This window comes from Corvus cornix, chromosome 1A (genome assembly GCF_000738735.6).
Source record: "Corvus cornix cornix isolate S_Up_H32 chromosome 1A, ASM73873v5, whole genome shotgun sequence".
NCBI classification, from domain to species: Eukaryota; Metazoa; Chordata; class Aves; order Passeriformes; family Corvidae; genus Corvus; species Corvus cornix.
In genome coordinates, this window is record NC_047057.1 from 1,206,376 (window position 1) to 1,222,333 (window position 15,958).

The 15,958-nt window shown below is 49.6% G+C and overlaps 1 protein-coding gene across 2 annotated transcripts in view; it reads right to left on the bottom strand.

The window, feature by feature from the left end:
- Positions 1-6,885: 6,885 nt before the first annotated feature.
- Positions 6,886-15,958, bottom strand: part of EXOC4 (exocyst complex component 4) — a 285,356-nt gene continuing 276,283 nt past the window's right edge. For both annotated transcript variants that reach the window (XM_039570880.1, XM_039570879.1), the window contains one exon: positions 6,886-7,247. In XM_039570880.1, the coding sequence (XP_039426814.1) occupies positions 7,010-7,247 (238 nt within the window). In that variant the 3' untranslated portion in view covers positions 6,886-7,009. The remainder of the gene's footprint in view (positions 7,248-15,958) is intronic.

Genomic DNA, 15,958 nt, shown 5'->3' on the forward strand with positions numbered 1-15,958 from the left:
TCAGCTCCCCAATACGCACCACGTGCAAAGCAGATTTATGGGCAGCCCTTTGCACTTGTGAAAGCCCCACACAAATTCACTCAGCAACTCACCAAGAAGCTCCAGGCAATGAAAGGACCCAGCTGGATGAGGGGAGGAGGAAACTCCAAATGCTCCTGAGTTGGGAGAGAAGTGAGGCGGAAAGCAGGCAACTTAAATCCCATTAAACTCAGCTTTGCAGCTCCAGCTTTCATGGCGGTGGGGCAGAGGTGGGAGTTTATTTGACACCTTCCCTTCAGCTTCTTCCCAGGGCTGTGCTCCTGGGATTCCTGCTGGGAGCACATCCAAGCTCCTTAAATCAGTTCCCTGCAGCCGATGGCTTGGGTTTATCCATTTCCCCTTGATCTTCTTGTGTTTCTTGCTGAACCTTCCCCAGATTTTCCCCGGGGGAGTTGGTGGCAGGAGTGTCCATGTCCCATCAGAGGTGGCTGCCTGGAGCGTGGAGAAGGCCCCATGTGGGGACAGCTGCCAGCAGCCTGCAGGAGTCTGGAGAGTCTTGGATGAGGGGTCAGGAGTGGCTTGGGACATTACAGAGTTGTTGGAAAAGACCTCAGAGGTCATCGAGTCCAACCATTCCCCAGCCCTGCTAAAGGTCACTACCGCCCATGTCCCCACGTGCCACATCCACACGGCTTTGAAACCCCAGGAATGGGGACTCCAGCGCTGCCCTGGACAGCCCTTTTGGGGAAGGACTTTTCCCAGTATCCACCCTGCCCCTCCCCTGGCCCAGCCTGAGGCCGTTCCCTCTCTCCTGTCCCTGTTCCCTGCGAGCAGAGCCCGACCCCCCCGGCTGCCCCCTCCTGTCAGGGACTTGTGCAGAGCCACAAGGTCCCCCCGGAGCCTCCTTTGCTCCAGGCTGAGCCCCTTTCCCGGCTCCCTCAGCTGCTCCTGGGGCTCCAGCCCCTTCCCAGCTCCATTCCCAAGCCCAAAACTGATCCCAGGATTCCAGGGGGTCCCTCAGCAGGGCCAGCACAGGGGACAGTCCCTGCCCTGGGGCCTTCCTGGGCCCGGTTCTCTCTCTCCTTAGTCCTGGTTCTGCTCAGCTCAGGCTCAGCCTCCCTGTGCCTGTCAGAGCCCAGCGATGGAGAGGGGACTAAGCCAGGAGCAAGAGCAGCAGCATGGAAAGACAGAGGCATGGAAAATAACCATAATATTAATTAAAGTCACCACAGGCCTTTGGAAGTGCTCAGCACCGGGGGCAGGATTCCGACTGCTTTGTGCTTTCCTCTCCTTTTCCCAGCCCTGCTTTCTCCTCTCCGACAGTGGCTGGGTGCCACGGGATGAGCTGAGGCAGCCCAAGGAGGGATCTGTCTGTGCCAAACACATTTCATGCTGCAACTCAGCAGAGGAAATTACAAACACTGAAGTCCAAGGCCTGAGCAGTCCAATTTTCTCCCCTGATTGCCACTGTGCCTCAGCTTAACAGAGTAAATAATGAACACCGATGCAATGAACTTCCTGATAAATATCTCCTGATGAATTTCTCACAGGTCATCCAAAAGCAAATTTAATGATTACATGCTGGCCGCAGCCACCGAGGTTTTTTGTTCCTGGCTCGGTGGTTAGGTCCAATCAGCAAAGGAAGGAATGGAAAATAAAGTGAAATGCCTCATTTCTGAGCACGCTCCCTGTTCAGTGCAAAAGCTGAAATTTGAACTGCAGGGCACGGGCAGCTCCAGCTCAGATTAGGATGGGAATAGTGGAAGGCCCTGCAATGAAAGGAATGAAAGAACAGGGCCAGTCCACCAGGGACCGTGGCCTGGAGAGCAACATTTGACTTCCCTGGATCTCAGCTTTCTTTGGAGTTTATCATGTTTGGAGCACAGAGTCCCCAGGGCCCAACATCCCCTGCTCTGCATTCATAGCCTTGCCCCGGGCTCGGGATGCTCCTGGGATGTAACTGATGTGGGTCACTGGATATTTAAAGTGTGGTAGGATGAATCCTTGGCTAATAAATTCCTGAAATTAGAGCTCAGGCAGCTTTGCGGCCAAGGTCTGCGGTGGTGAGCACGGCTTGCATATCACAGGATGTTCCACTGTGGGAAGGAATCCCAAAGCCTCAGGATCAGTGTGCAAGTGGCCTCAGCTCCGTAAAACGACTCCTTTTCCCTGCGAACAGAGCTCCCTGCTCATCTGTGAGCAACAGAACCGACATTGCTGCAGTGCTGGCTTCCTCCTGGCACCTCTTCCCTGCTCGCTGTCTGAGTGCCCTCCCCTTCACTGCCATCACCACATCCAGAATGAGATTTGCAATTGTGATTCATGCTAATAAAATAAAACTGCTGCAATAAAAGACAAAGGGAGAGCCTCAGTGGAGAGGCTCCTCAGCAAACCTCTCCAGCCGGAGCTGTCTGGGAATGGCAGGTGATGACTTTGGGGAGGAGCCACACCTTGATATCCCTGGCGGGTCCATCCATCCATCCATCCATCCATCCATCCATCCATCCATCCATCCATCCATCCATCTCTATCCTATCTATGCACATCCAATATATGAATTTATATCTTCCAGGCAGGTTTGTATCATCCTTAATCAAGAGGATAAGAAGAGGGAAGGAAACCTCAGGAGAGGATGTGTTGGAGGCTGACACTCAAACTACGAAGGGAACCAGAGCAATTTGCTTTTCCTTCCACCTTTCCTATTGTGTCTGGTGCAGGCTTTGAAATTGTGGGATAATTAAAACCCGGTAAAGATTATGAGGCTGTAAAAAGGAAATTGTGAAACCCTCATGAACTTTTACAGCCCCCATGAAAACGTTTTAGCCTTGCGGTCTGGAGAAGTATTTCCTTGTCTGTTTAAGCACTAAAGGAGCACTTCCATGGAATGATTCCTGGCACAGCTGCCAGCATTTCATGGGGATTTACAGAACAGAACCTCCAGGCTTTGTCTGTGAACTGTTGTGTCCTGCAGGGTCAGGTCAGGACAGCAAAACGATTTGTAGGGAAAGACTGGAGCAGGGAACAGAATCCCAGGATGGGTTGGGTTGGAAGGGACCTTAAAGCCCATCCAGTGCCACTCCTGCCATGGGCAGGGACACCTCCCACTGTCCCAGGCTGCTCCAAGCCCCAGTGTCCAGCCTGGCCTTGGACACTGCCAGGGATCCAGGGACAGCCCCAGCTGCTCTGGGAATTCCAGCCCAGCCCCTGCCCACCCTCCCAGCCAGCAATTCCCAATTCCCAATGTCCCATCCAGCCCTGCCCTCTGGCACTGGGAAGCCATTCCCTGGCTCCTGTCCCTCCATGCCTTGGCCCCAGTCCCTCTGCAGCTCTCCTGGAGCCCATTTAGGCCCTGCAAGGGGCTCTGAGTTCTCCCTGGATCCTTCCCTTCTCCAGGGGAACATTCCCAGCTCTCCCAGCCTGGCTCCAGAGCAGAGGGGCTCCAGCCCTGGAGCAGCTCCAGAGCCTCCTCTGGACTCTCTCCAGCAGCTCCAGGTCCTGCTGCTGTTGGCTCCAGCCCTGGATGCAGAACTGGAGATGTTCTGTGCTCCTGTCCCAGAGTGAGGACTGGGTCCCTCCTGCAGGGCAGATTTGGGGTACATCGTGCTCTGTGCAGCTCAGGTCGAAGATAAAGGAGGTTCCTGGGATATTTGCACCATTTCCAACACCCTCCTGTGGTTTTTTCCCTTTGGGAAACCATGTCCCACTGCAAACGTGTTACAAATGCCCTGTGGGGCTGAGTTCCACAGGCTGGGACGGAGAAATAGGAACCAGACAACAAGAAAGGAAAAGTCAATACTGGGAAGGCAGAAAAGTTTCCCGAGGGCTGGTGCTTTCAGGAGCCTTGAGCTTCTGTTCCATCCCTAAGAGCTGCTAAATCCAGGACAGCCAGAGCCTGATAAATCTGGACAGGATCACGAGGACACCTGAGCACCAACGAGGGACTGTGGGACTTGGCCCAAACCCAAAAAGGTGGTGGCTCCTCTGTGGAGAGGACTCCAGACACCTGGTGACCAAATGTGCCCTCAGGGGACATGGCAACACCTCGGGAGCCTCTGGTGGGTCAGAGCCACCTTCTTCTTCAACCCCCTTAGGATTGGCCCCCTAAATGTGGCTCCAGATGGATGCTGAGGAGGCTGTGTGGACACGGTGAGGCGATTGTCTGAGGAGTTATTTACTCCCAACCACAACAGCTTGTCTCTACCCACAGCCCAGCTCAGTAAACAAAAAATGTTCCCAAAATCTCTCCCCCACACCCACTCCATCTCCTGTCAGTGAGGGAGGATTTGAAACAAACACCAACACTCAGGCCAGAGCCTTTGCAAGGGGATCTTTTCCCTCCTATCTGATCTAAACCTTCCCTGGTGCAACTTGAGGAGGTTTCCTGTTGCTTAGGGGAGAACAGACCAAATCCCACCTGGCTACAACCTCTTGTACGGGAGTTGTAGAGAGTGAGAAGGTTCCCCCTGAGCCTCCTTTTCTCCAGGCTGAGCAACTCTCCGAGATAAACAACCCAATGTCTGTGCTTCACAATCTCAACAGCCATGGTGTGCTACACTTTCGGTGGGAGGAAAACACGGTTCGTTCCAAAACCTCCTTCCCAGGAAAAAATACTCAGCAAGGACTCTTGGATGAGGATTCTTTCTTGCAACATCTTCTTGGAATCCTGGAATTAAGGTTGGAAAAGACCTCTAAGATCATTGAGTCCAATGTTCTTGTGATGTGGAGAGGAAGCTGGAGCAGGGAATGTCAGTGTGGGGCTGGAATGAGGTGCTCGGGGTCTGGATTCCCACATTCCACACGCTGCTCCTGCCTTTCTCCACGGTGTGATCCCTGGAATACCCAGGGAATATTTACTTCCCTCGTGAAGGTTTGGAGGGGACTGAGAGTCTGAGCACTTGAGGAGAGACACCAGTTAATTTTAAGCTCCAATTACCTCAGTTGCTAAAGCTTCTCCTTCCTCTCCACCTGCTGCAGGTGAGTCCCTGAGTCACTGCTGCTCTGTTCACACCTTGTGGGGCTGTGATGGACGACATGAGGGGCAGCTCGGGGAAAAATACTTAAAATAATTTATTTTAGAAGCAAAAATACTCCCAAAGATGAGATTTTCCTGATTTTATCCAATGTGTCCTGGCCCCCACCAGCACAGCTGCTGGGTGGGTGGGAAATGTGGACTGCAAAGCTTGAGATCAGCAAAGCAGAGCCTCAGATTAGGAAGAAATTGAAGTCAAAGGGAATAAAACCCAACCTGATGTTAGCCCACAGCCACCCAGTCTGAATTCAGAGCTCCTCACACATCACTCCTGCACCTCAAAGGGTCTGAAATGGGGTTTCCATGTACCAAGCAGCTGCTTTTCCCTTTTCCAGAGGCTGGGTAGGGAATATCCAGGATTGCAGGAGCTGCACCGCAGCACTTCTCAATGTCTGAGCAGGTGAGCACAGATCTGTGATCCCAGGAACATCCCATCACCATCCCTCACGGAATCCTCCACCCTCCTACAAACCCATCAGGAAAAGGGAGGAACTCCTGCAGTTAACGGCCAATATTGACATGAGAGAAATCGGGATTAGGAATAAAATAAGGAAAAAACCCCAGAAAAAGGTTCCTAACAATGACAAGTGATGGGCTCTGCTTTTCACATGCATGTTGAGAAGCCTCTTGAGTTGGTCTGTGGCAGGTGAGGGTTGGACTGAATGACTCAGAAAATCATTCCCCACTGATGGAGCCTTGGAGAACATTGAATTTGGCCCTGGAAAGGAATCTTTTAAACATCTCAGGAATGACACTTCTTAAAAACAGCCAGCCAAAACCACCAGAGCCTTGAAACATCCTTTAATTCTGCAATTTCAAGGTTGACACACAAAGCACCTACAGCTCAGAGAGAACCTTTTTCAGCACAGGAAACCCAGCTGGGTCCCCAATTTTCTTGGCAAATACAAGTGCGGTGTATTCTGATTTTGGAGGAACAAGGAACCTTTTGCCAGGTGGATTTACAGAGTCAAGGCAGGGCAGAAATGGTGCTCTGGATTTGGGATCTGCCCTCCTGCCCTTGCTGATCATTGGTGCTGAGCTACACAACCCCTGCCCGTCCTTCCAGTGCATCAAGTGACAGCCACAAAATCTCTTCTGAGCTGGGGGGGACTCAAAGATAATATTCAGAACAAGAGAATGAAGTTTTTTGTTATTTTATATTGGCAATTTTCTCCTTCATCCACGCAGCGCTGCGGGAGCCGGCGCCAGATGGCTCTGGGATAATGAAAGAGGAGAGGTGGAAACAAATGGTCCCGTGTTACCTCCCACGTGGAGAACTGGCTGATCAGCACCTGAAGGGATAAACAACTCCATCCTTCAGCAGTGGAAACAGCAGAAAACTTCACGTGGCTACAACTTGGAGAGAGCACTGGCAGAGCTCTCCAAAAAACATCTCAAAACCACCAAGATCCCCCCGTGTGACCAACAGGTCTGGGCTTGACTGGCAGGGTGCTGATTATTCAGTGTGGTCTGAACCTCCGAGACCCAATTTTCCCTTTTCCCACCCCACAGCTCCCTTTGCATCTCGAGGCGAAGCAGCAGCAACAGAGCAAAGCTGAATATCCCGCCCCAAACCCCAGTGGGACGCCGTTCCTGCTGTGGAATCGCTTCGGGGAGAACATGAAGGAAGCATTACGTGGATACACACTGAAACCACCCCAACCCCAAATCTCAAATGGCATTTCCCTCCTCACCACAATGCCCAAAAGATTTGCGCTTTTGCCTTTGATTAAAACAAAACAAAACCCAAAAAAACCCTCCAACCAAACAAAAAAGAAACCAACAAAAAATAAAAAAAACCCCAAAACCCTAAAAAACCCAAAGCAAACCAAAGAAAACCAACATAAACCCCCTCCCAAAACCCCAAAAAACCCGAAAACAAATAAACAAAAAACCCCCAAACAAAACAAAACGAAACAAAACCAAACAACACGAAAACCCAAACAAAAACACTTGGAGGTGCCACCCGCCAGCCCCACGTGAGCTGGGTGGCAGAGGAGGTCACACAGTGGTGATCTTCTTGTCCTTGGTGGCCTGTTTGATGGCAGCCTGCTCACAGATGATCTCCTTGAGCCGCTGCAGCCTCATGTTCTGCGTGGTTTGGTCCCCCACGCCCGTCTGGCTGCGGTGCAGCAGGTTCAGGGCGTAGATGTATTCCAGCTCCGTGTACTTCACGCCCTGGTCCACCACCAGGTTCAGCAGCTCATCTGCTGTGTTGTAGAGCATCTCGTAGTACTGCCTGGAAAGAGAAAAAAAAACCTGGGTAATTGTGCTGCTGGATGGTCCAGACCTTTATTTTTGCAGAATTCCAAAAGTTGTTGCTTTTATTCAGCAGTGCCACGAGCAGAGAAAGCTGAACAAAGCCTGGACATCCTCCTACTGAACATCATCCGAAAATCCCACAATGATTCGGGTTGGAAGGGACCTTAAAGCCCATCCAGTGCCACCCCTGCCATGGGCAGGGACACCTCCCACTGTCCCAGGCTGCTCCAAGCACCAATATCCAGCCCAGCCTTGGACACTTCTAGGGATCCAGGGGCAGCCACAGCTGCTCTGGGAATTCCAGCCCAGCCAGGAATTCCTTCCCAAGATCCCACCCCAATCTCCCCTTTCCCAGTGGGAAGCCATTCCCTGGCTCCTGTCCCTCCATGCCTTGGCCCCAGTCCCTCTGCAGCTCTCCTGGAGCCCCTTCAGGCCCTGCAAGGGGCTCTCAGCTCTCCCTGGAGCCTTCTCCTCTCCAGGTGAGTGATACCAAATCTCTCAACCTTCAGGAGACTCAGGGAAGGAGAACTGAAAGGATCCCGGTGTGGCTGCAGGCACCACAGGACAGCAAGGATTTGTTTCAGCCAAATATTCAGCATTTTTTTGGCTGAGGAGCAAAGCAGGGAGGGGCTGGAGCAGCTGAGATGAGGTCCCTGCATGACTCCTCCAGCTTCTGCAGGACAACAAGGGCAGGTGGAATAAATAATTTCAGACTCAGGAGCAGGGGCTCCATGAAAAGTTCTCACCTCCCTCCCTTCCTGTCCTCCTTGAATGCATTAAAACAGCGACCAGGGCAAGCATGGCAAAGCTGAATACTGAATTCCTCTTTGAGACTCTCAGGGGTGGCTGTGCCTTTGCAGAGAGCACCCAACACTGCCAGACTGCAAATCACAGCAGTGGCTGCAGCTTTGGAGGCTCTCAGACCTCACCTGCCGAGCTCTGGGCCTTCAGAGCTCTGCATTTTCAGCTCCTGTGCCCAGAGACTGGGCCCAAACAGCTGCTGATGGAGCCAGGTGAGATGGAGGAAAGGCAGCTGGATGGAGAATGAGGGCTCCAAAATCAGGGATTTTTGGAAAGGCGGGGGCAGCTGGGGGGGGTCGGGCTCTGCTCCCAGGGAACAGGGACAGGACAAGGGGAAACGGCCTCAGGCTGGGCCAGGGGAGGCTTAGGTTGGATAGTAAAGGAAATTTCTTCCCCGAAGGGTTTTCCAGCCCTGGCACAGCTGCCCAGGCAGGGTTGGAGTCCCCATCCCTGGAAGTGTTCCAAAGGCATTGGAACTGGCACTGGGATGAGGTTCAGTGGTGACCATGGTGGTTTGGGTTGGAAGGGACCTTAAAGTCCATCCACCCTGCTTTGATCCCTTCTCTTCTCCCCCCAGATATCCCTTGCTGAGCCCTGGAAGCTCTTCCTGCTCAGGCTGAGGATCTGGGAAGGGTACACATCAGCTTCCCCGTGCTCGGCTGTGCCCACGTTAAAGCCAAAAGAAAGCCTGGGAAGCTAAATTTCCTCTTTGGATAGGAATGCCAATCCCATATAATTATTTATTAACCTGTTTGTCAGATGATAGACGGAGCTGTTGATGATGATTAATTCCTTTCCTCAGTTTTAAACCTCAACTTTACAAACACAAAGCAGTTTCCCGGCGTTCCACGGAGCACATTCCCCTCACCTGTCCTCCGTTTATTTATTCCCTCCATCCTTTACACCTCGCTTTCCTCAGCCTCCTCTTGATAATCAGAAGAGGGTTTATAATGGCAGGGCCAAACACACTCGTGAAAGGAAAATGAAGAGCCTTAAATAAAAAATCACAGAACAAGAGGCTCATCCCACTGCCTCTTTCATATTTCATTATTTGATAACATCAGAGGCTGAGTCCATCAGAGCTGCTCGGGCGAAGGCAAACAGGAGAGCGTCTGATCAATATTTATTAATACTTTCAAAGACAAGGAAGGCAAAGTTGAGCAGACTCTGGAATGGAGTGAATAATTACTCATGCAAATCGGGCTTGGCCGCAGGCGCTGCCACGCCGGAGCGGCAGGTTTTTAATTGCACCCAATTAAAAATGCACACCTTGTGCTCCTTCCCTGCTGCCTTGCTTGCTCCCCTTTCTATTTCAGAGGAAATTTTTAATTAGAAAATAATCTGATCCTGAAAAGAGCGACAGATGAATCCTGTGTTTTGTGAGGTGCAGGATTCGTCAGTCAGCCCAGATTTAGGACAGGTGAGGAAGGAGCTGTGAGGAAAAGCTGGGGCTGTGCTGCTGAGCTTGGCCAGGGATCAGGTTGCGCAGCTTTAGTCCTTGTTCCCTCCTTTAAGGAGCTCTGGCACCTTGGGAAGGCCGTGGAGCAAAACTTCCCTGCCCCTGGGTCCCTGGAAGTGTCCAAGGCCAGGCTGAACGGGGCTTGGAGCAGCCTGGGATGGTGGAAGGTGTCCCTGCCCATGGCCAGTGGATGACTTTGGAGGTCCCTTCCAACCCAACCCATTCCAGGGCTGTGGGAATGCAGCTGATGGGAACAAAGTGTCCCAGGGACTCATCCCAACAGGGAAATCCTTTTATTTCCGTGTTTATTCACACAGTCATCACTTATTTGTGTTCTGCTGAAAAGCACCAGTGGGATTTGTTGAGCTGATCTGATCGGAGAGGCTTTATACACAAAAACATGGAACAGGTTCTTAGGGAGTGTCTCTCCCGAGTTCCTACGGAATAACAGCTGCTCTTTACGAGGGGAGGAAGCATTAATCTGCTCCAAGCCTTCAGCTCTTCAGGATGGTAAAAGAACTTCCCCACTGGCATCCAGCTCCGGTGTCGATGGCAGTATTTTGGGGAATGAGGAGTGAAGGACTGCCTGAGGTATCCCAAATCATTAATATCCTGCTCATAGAGGATAATTAGCTAATTTTGATGGTTTGGACGGCAAGGACTTGTTAATTTTTAAAAAATAAAATCCATTTTTCATATGATGAACTCACATCTCAACCAAGACACCCGGGGCCTGTTCCGCTGACCACTGGCAACGGGACTGAGTGCAAAGTTGCCTTGAGTTTTTTTTGGCATTTTTTAGGACAAACCTGAGAACAAAGAATACAAAACTGAACTCTCCCTGCTCCCTTTACCCATCTGGAATTGCCCCTGGAAGGTCCACCATGACACGAAGAACAGCTCTGTGCTAAGAGCAGATAGGGAAGGTTAAATATCCCTTTAATGGGATGGAAATGGTTCCCAGCTGCAGGAAAAAAACATCCTGTGGGCCAACCAAAAGTGCAGAAGCCACCTGACCCCCAAACCAGTTTGTTTTGTTGGGTTTTAAGCAGCACTTTTAAAAGAAAACAGCAAATTGCCAACAACGAACCCATTTCACAAGGAGGCATTTTGAGCTTGTATATAGAGAGAGATCCACATTTAAAAAATGGTCTCTTGAACTCTGTTCTTGCAGAAAGAGAATAAAAATTAAGAAGCTTTCTCATTTAGGGGAAAAAAAAATCTCGGGAAAGGCAATGAGGATGAGCCCAGCTCCTCTGAGGGCTGTTAATACCATTCTCCATTTAAATGCTAATGTTCACCTATAACCCAAAAAAAAAAACCAAAAGAAGTTTTCAAAAGGTGGTCAGGAGAATTCCAAATGAAATTCTGATTTCCCTGAGAACGACTTGATGTCTTCTTCAGAGGAGGACCTTGGGTGTGATGTTTCAGAATAAAGGATCTCACTTTAATTATCCCTTCCTGCTCTGCCTTAGTGCCGGCAGGAATGGATTCACCGGGCAGGAATTCCAGTCTGGGGGCTGAATTAGCCAAAGGGAACAACAAAAAAAGGAGAGATTGAAATCCTGTCCCTTATCTCCCTCTCCTCTGGGGGATTAGGGAGGCGCTTTGGCAGCACCCGGAATTGCTGCTCTAATGGGAAAGTCCCAAAGGTTAAGTAGGAAGCTCTTACAGGGAATCGGGATAAAAACTAAATGAGGGGAGAGGGAGATGGGATAGAAGGAAGATTTTATGATGAGGGTGGGGAGGGGCTGGGAGAGAATTCCCAGAGAAGCTGTGGCTGTCCCTGGATCCCTGGAAGTGTCCAAGGCCAGGTTGGAGCAACCTGGGATAGTGGAAGGTGTCCCTGCCCATGGCAGGGGTGGAATTCCATGATCTTTAAGGTCCCTTCCAACCCAAATCCTTTGATTTTATGGAAAACCACCAGATAGGACAAGCAAGAAGTTGAAGATGATAAAAACGACCGAAGCTGTGATTATAAAATCACTCAATTTTGATATTTGCAGATCATGGTGGAACAATGACATTTAAACAGAGAGGGGACAAGAGTGAGTGCAAAAAAACCGGAAAACACAGCAAGAAATGAGGTAACTTCAGTCAAATAAGGCAGAATAAATGGATTTTCAGGCCTGGCTTGACCAAGAAGAAAATCCCATGGGGCATTTTTCCCTTTGGAGTCATTAGAGGTGGGAATTGGGGAAGAGCTGAGAACGGTTACAGGAGCTGGGGCAGGAGAGCCGAGCTCCGGCCAGCAGGAGTTTGTGAAGGTAATTTTGAAAGTTCAGAACACCGAAGGAAAATCCAGGTAAAGCAGCAATTACTGTAATTTCTGCGCCTCGTGAAGACTGCAGGGATGTTTGCACACATGTGTCAGTGAGCAGCATTTTAAACCAAAAATCTGCAAATATGGGAGGGAGCTGCTTGTTCCATCTCCAGAGCTTCTGACAACAAGATGGAAAACAGGGATGGGACAGCTGCATCTCAGCTTTTCATGGAATCACAGATGGGTTGCAAAGGACCTCAAAGATCATAGAATTCCAACCCCCTGCCATGGGCAGGGACACCTCCCACTATCCCAGGCTGCTCCAAGAAACCTGGGACAACGCAAGCCTGGCCTGGGACACTTCCAGGGATGGATCCAGTTCCACTCTCCAACCACTGCTCATCCTAAGTTGCAGCTACAACCCTAAAATAAGGGAATACCATCACCCTCGGGACACCATTCCACGGGGGCACTTGGTCAGGTTTCTTCCTTGATTTTCAGTTAACCTGGAGCAGTTCTGGGGACAGCACCAAGAATGCTCCTTCTGTGCCTCCAGAAGAACCCAAAGTGCTTTAGAGGAGTTCACATCAGAGATGGTTTTGCTGTTCTGGTCAACCTCAGCTCCTCTCAGATGCCACACCAAGACCTGGACACTTCTCCTGTCTGCCTGGAGTGAGGAAGAAGCCCCTACATGATTCCATGGACTGAAAAAAAACCCAAAAGCAGGCAAAAAATGTTCCTATCACTGTGATCTCCATCGTCTCTGTGCTCATCCATAGCCCTTTGGAAGCAGCTGCCCCATCACCACACGGGGCAGAATTTGGGGCAGGAGGCACACGTGGGTCTGGGGCTGTGCTACCACAAGAACATAAAAAAACCCCACTTAAAAACCTAAAATGTGCAAACTTCCAAGGTGGGAAATGGTTTGGGAAAGAAAACAAAGCATGAGAGGAGGAAATCAAAGTGAATTTGGAGTGCAGTGGTGCTTCACACCCCTGCAAATCACAGCCCTTAATAACCAGCCAAGGGATGGAAGGATAATACTGGCTGGTTCTTTGTAAAGCTGGAAGAATAATTAAAATTAAGTCATTTATCCAAGGCAGGAAAAAGTATCAGAGTTGGGAAGCCCTCACCCCTTGCTCAGCACCCACACAGGGCTCTGATCAGGTACAGAGCCAGGCAAGAAAAACAGTTGTATTTATTCAAAAGGGCACAAGTGCAACCTTCTAATTAGAGACAACCTCGTTAGAAATTCCAATTATTCTCCCTTTTAAAGTTTAAACCACAGAGACAGCGCAGGAAGCCCTACATACAAATCAGCTCACCTGGGGGTTTGCTTTTTATACAGATGAAGGCAGTTTGGGATTAAACCCACCCCCAGCCAACACCTTTGGGTGCCACGTGCAGCTCTGTCACTGGGTTTGTCACCGCTGCAGAGCTTTTTGTCAAACACAGAAATCACCGCTGAAATGCAGAGCTCATTAGCAAAGGGAAGGGGAAGGGATGTGCAGAACATCACCACCCTTCCCAAAGCTCTCTCCTGTTCTCCCTCCTCCTTTTTATCCTGATATTTATCCACGTTATCTATTCTTTCTTCATTAATATTTTCTTCTTGTTTCCTTTGCCCTTCCTCCCGGGGTTCATCACTTGGACAACGTTGCCCTGCTGGGAACATGAGCTCAAGCTGTGCCAGGGGAGGCTCAGGTGGGACATCAGCAGGAATTTCCTCATGGAAAGGGTTGGTGAACATTGGAATTGGTCTCCCAGGGAGGTCTGGAGTGCCCATCCCTGGAGGTGTCCAAGGATGTGGCACTCAGGGCTCTGGGCTGGTCACAAGGTGGGGATCGGGCACAGCTTGGATTCCATGACCTTGGAGGACTTTTCCAACCTCAACAACCCCAGGATTCTGTGAATGGGGATCTCTGAGCATCACCACATGCACGGAGCACTTACAACCCATCCCTGAACAACTCCAAGCCCCCTCCCAGCGTGCAGGGAGACACAGTAATTACACAGCTTTTCAAAGGAAGGATAAATCCATTAAGCCCCATTAAATAATTCTTCAAAAAACAATGTCTGAGCCACTCCTTGGAGCTCTGAACCGGCTGATCCTAATGAAAGATGGAAATTCTTGCTCTCCAAATGGAACTTTATAGGGTATTAAACAAGCACCCTCAGCACTTATCTAAATCTTTAATTAGTTCTATAATATACTGATGATATCAAGGCTAATTAAATTTATACAGATAAAGAGCAATGAAATTCTAGCCAAGTGAGCTGGAAAGTACATATTAAATAGTAAATTTAATGGCTCAGGAAGATAAATGCAATTTTATATAAAAAAATTAAATTCAATTTACATGTTGTATTAAAATTGATTTTGAGTGTGCAAATGATTGGAAAAAAATCTTTTTAATAGATCAGTAAAAGTGTTAATCTGGCCTGTTTAAATATCAGTTATTAATGCCAGCATTTGCAAACAAGCCACACACATTTGCATTTTACTGCATATAGTAAAAAACCCAAAAAATTATCTATACCATCTGCCAGTTTACAAGGAATATTAAAGGAATTTTTCCCCTTGCCTCATGCATAAATGAGAGGGAACGTGGGAATGAATGTAGCCTGAAAGAAGAGGGAGTCAGCACTTCCATGGAAAGTGCTGCAGAGACTGCTCCAGTCAGCAAAAAAACCCCACCATTTTCGCTCCCCTTTGGGATCAACAATTACTGTGGCAACACCCCGGCTTTATTTCGGATCAAGTGATGTGGAACTGGATGCGATCGGGGACGTGCTCAGTGGTGCCAGCTGAGCTTTGATAAACCAGCAGCGGTTGGGAGCTGCTGAGGGGTGAAGGACACAACGGGATGTGCCTGGTGGGGACAGAACAGTGAATGGGGCAGAAGCTCAAGTAGGGCCCTCAAGTCAGTGTCTGCCTGTAGTAGGTCATGGTTGGATCCAACAAGTCAGTATCTGCCTGTAGTAAGTTGTGTTTGGGTTCAACAAGTCAGTGTCTGCCTGTGGTAAGTACGGTTGGGTTCCACACATCAACGTCTTCTTGTAGTAGGACATGGTCAGGTCCAACAAGTCAGTGTCTGCCTGTAGTAGTTGTGGTCAAGTCCAGTAGTAGGCTGTGGTCAGGTCCATCAACCCAGTGTTTGCCTGTAGTAGGCTGTGGTCAGGTTGTGGTCAGTAAGTCAATGTGTGCCTGTGATAAGTATGGTTCGGTTCCACAAGTCAATGTCTGCTTGTAGTACGCATGGTTGAGTCCAGTAAGTTAACGTAGTAGGTTGTGTTTGGGTTCCACAAGTCAGGGTCTGCCTGTAGTAGTTGTGGTCAGGTCCGTTAAGTCCGTAGTAGGTGTGGTCAGGTCCAGTATTAGGCTGTGGTCAGGTCCATCAACCCAGTGTTTGCCTGTAGTAGGTTGTGGTCGGGTCCAGTAAGTCAGTGTCTGCCTGTAGTAGGCTGTAGTTGGGTTTAACAAGTCAGTGTTTGCCTGTAGTAGGTTGTGACTGGGTTCCATCAACTCAATGTCTGCCTGTAGTAGGTTGTGACCAGGTCCACTAAGTCTTTAGTAGTTGTGGTCAGCTCCAGTATTAGCCTGTGGTCAGGTCCATCAAGCCAGTGTCTGCCTGTAGTAATTATGGTTGATTGCAACAAGTCAGTTTCTGTCTGTAGTAGGCTGTAGATTGGTTCCACAAATCAGTGTCTGCCTGTAGTAGCTGTGGTCAGGTCCATTAAGCCTGTAGTAGTTGTGGTTGGGTCCAATAAGTCAATGTCTGCCTGCTGTAGGTCACGGTCAGGTTCAACAAATCAATGTCAGCCTGCAATAGGTTGTGGTTGGGTTCCACAAGTCAGTGTATTCCTGTAGTAGGTCATGGCTGGGTCCATCAAGCCACTGTTTGCCTGTAGTAAATATGGTTGAGTCCAACAAGTCAATCTTTGCCTGTAGTAGGTTGTGGTCAGGTCCAAGAAGTCAATGTCTGTCTGTGGTGGGTTGTGGTTGAGTCCACCAACTCAGTGTGTGGAGTAGTTGTGGTCAGCTCCAGTATTAGGCTGTGGTCGGGTCCATCAAGTCAGTGTTCACCTGTAGTAATTATGGTTGATTCCAACAAATCAGTTTCTGTCTGTAGTAGGCTGTAGTTGGGTTTAATAAATCAATTTC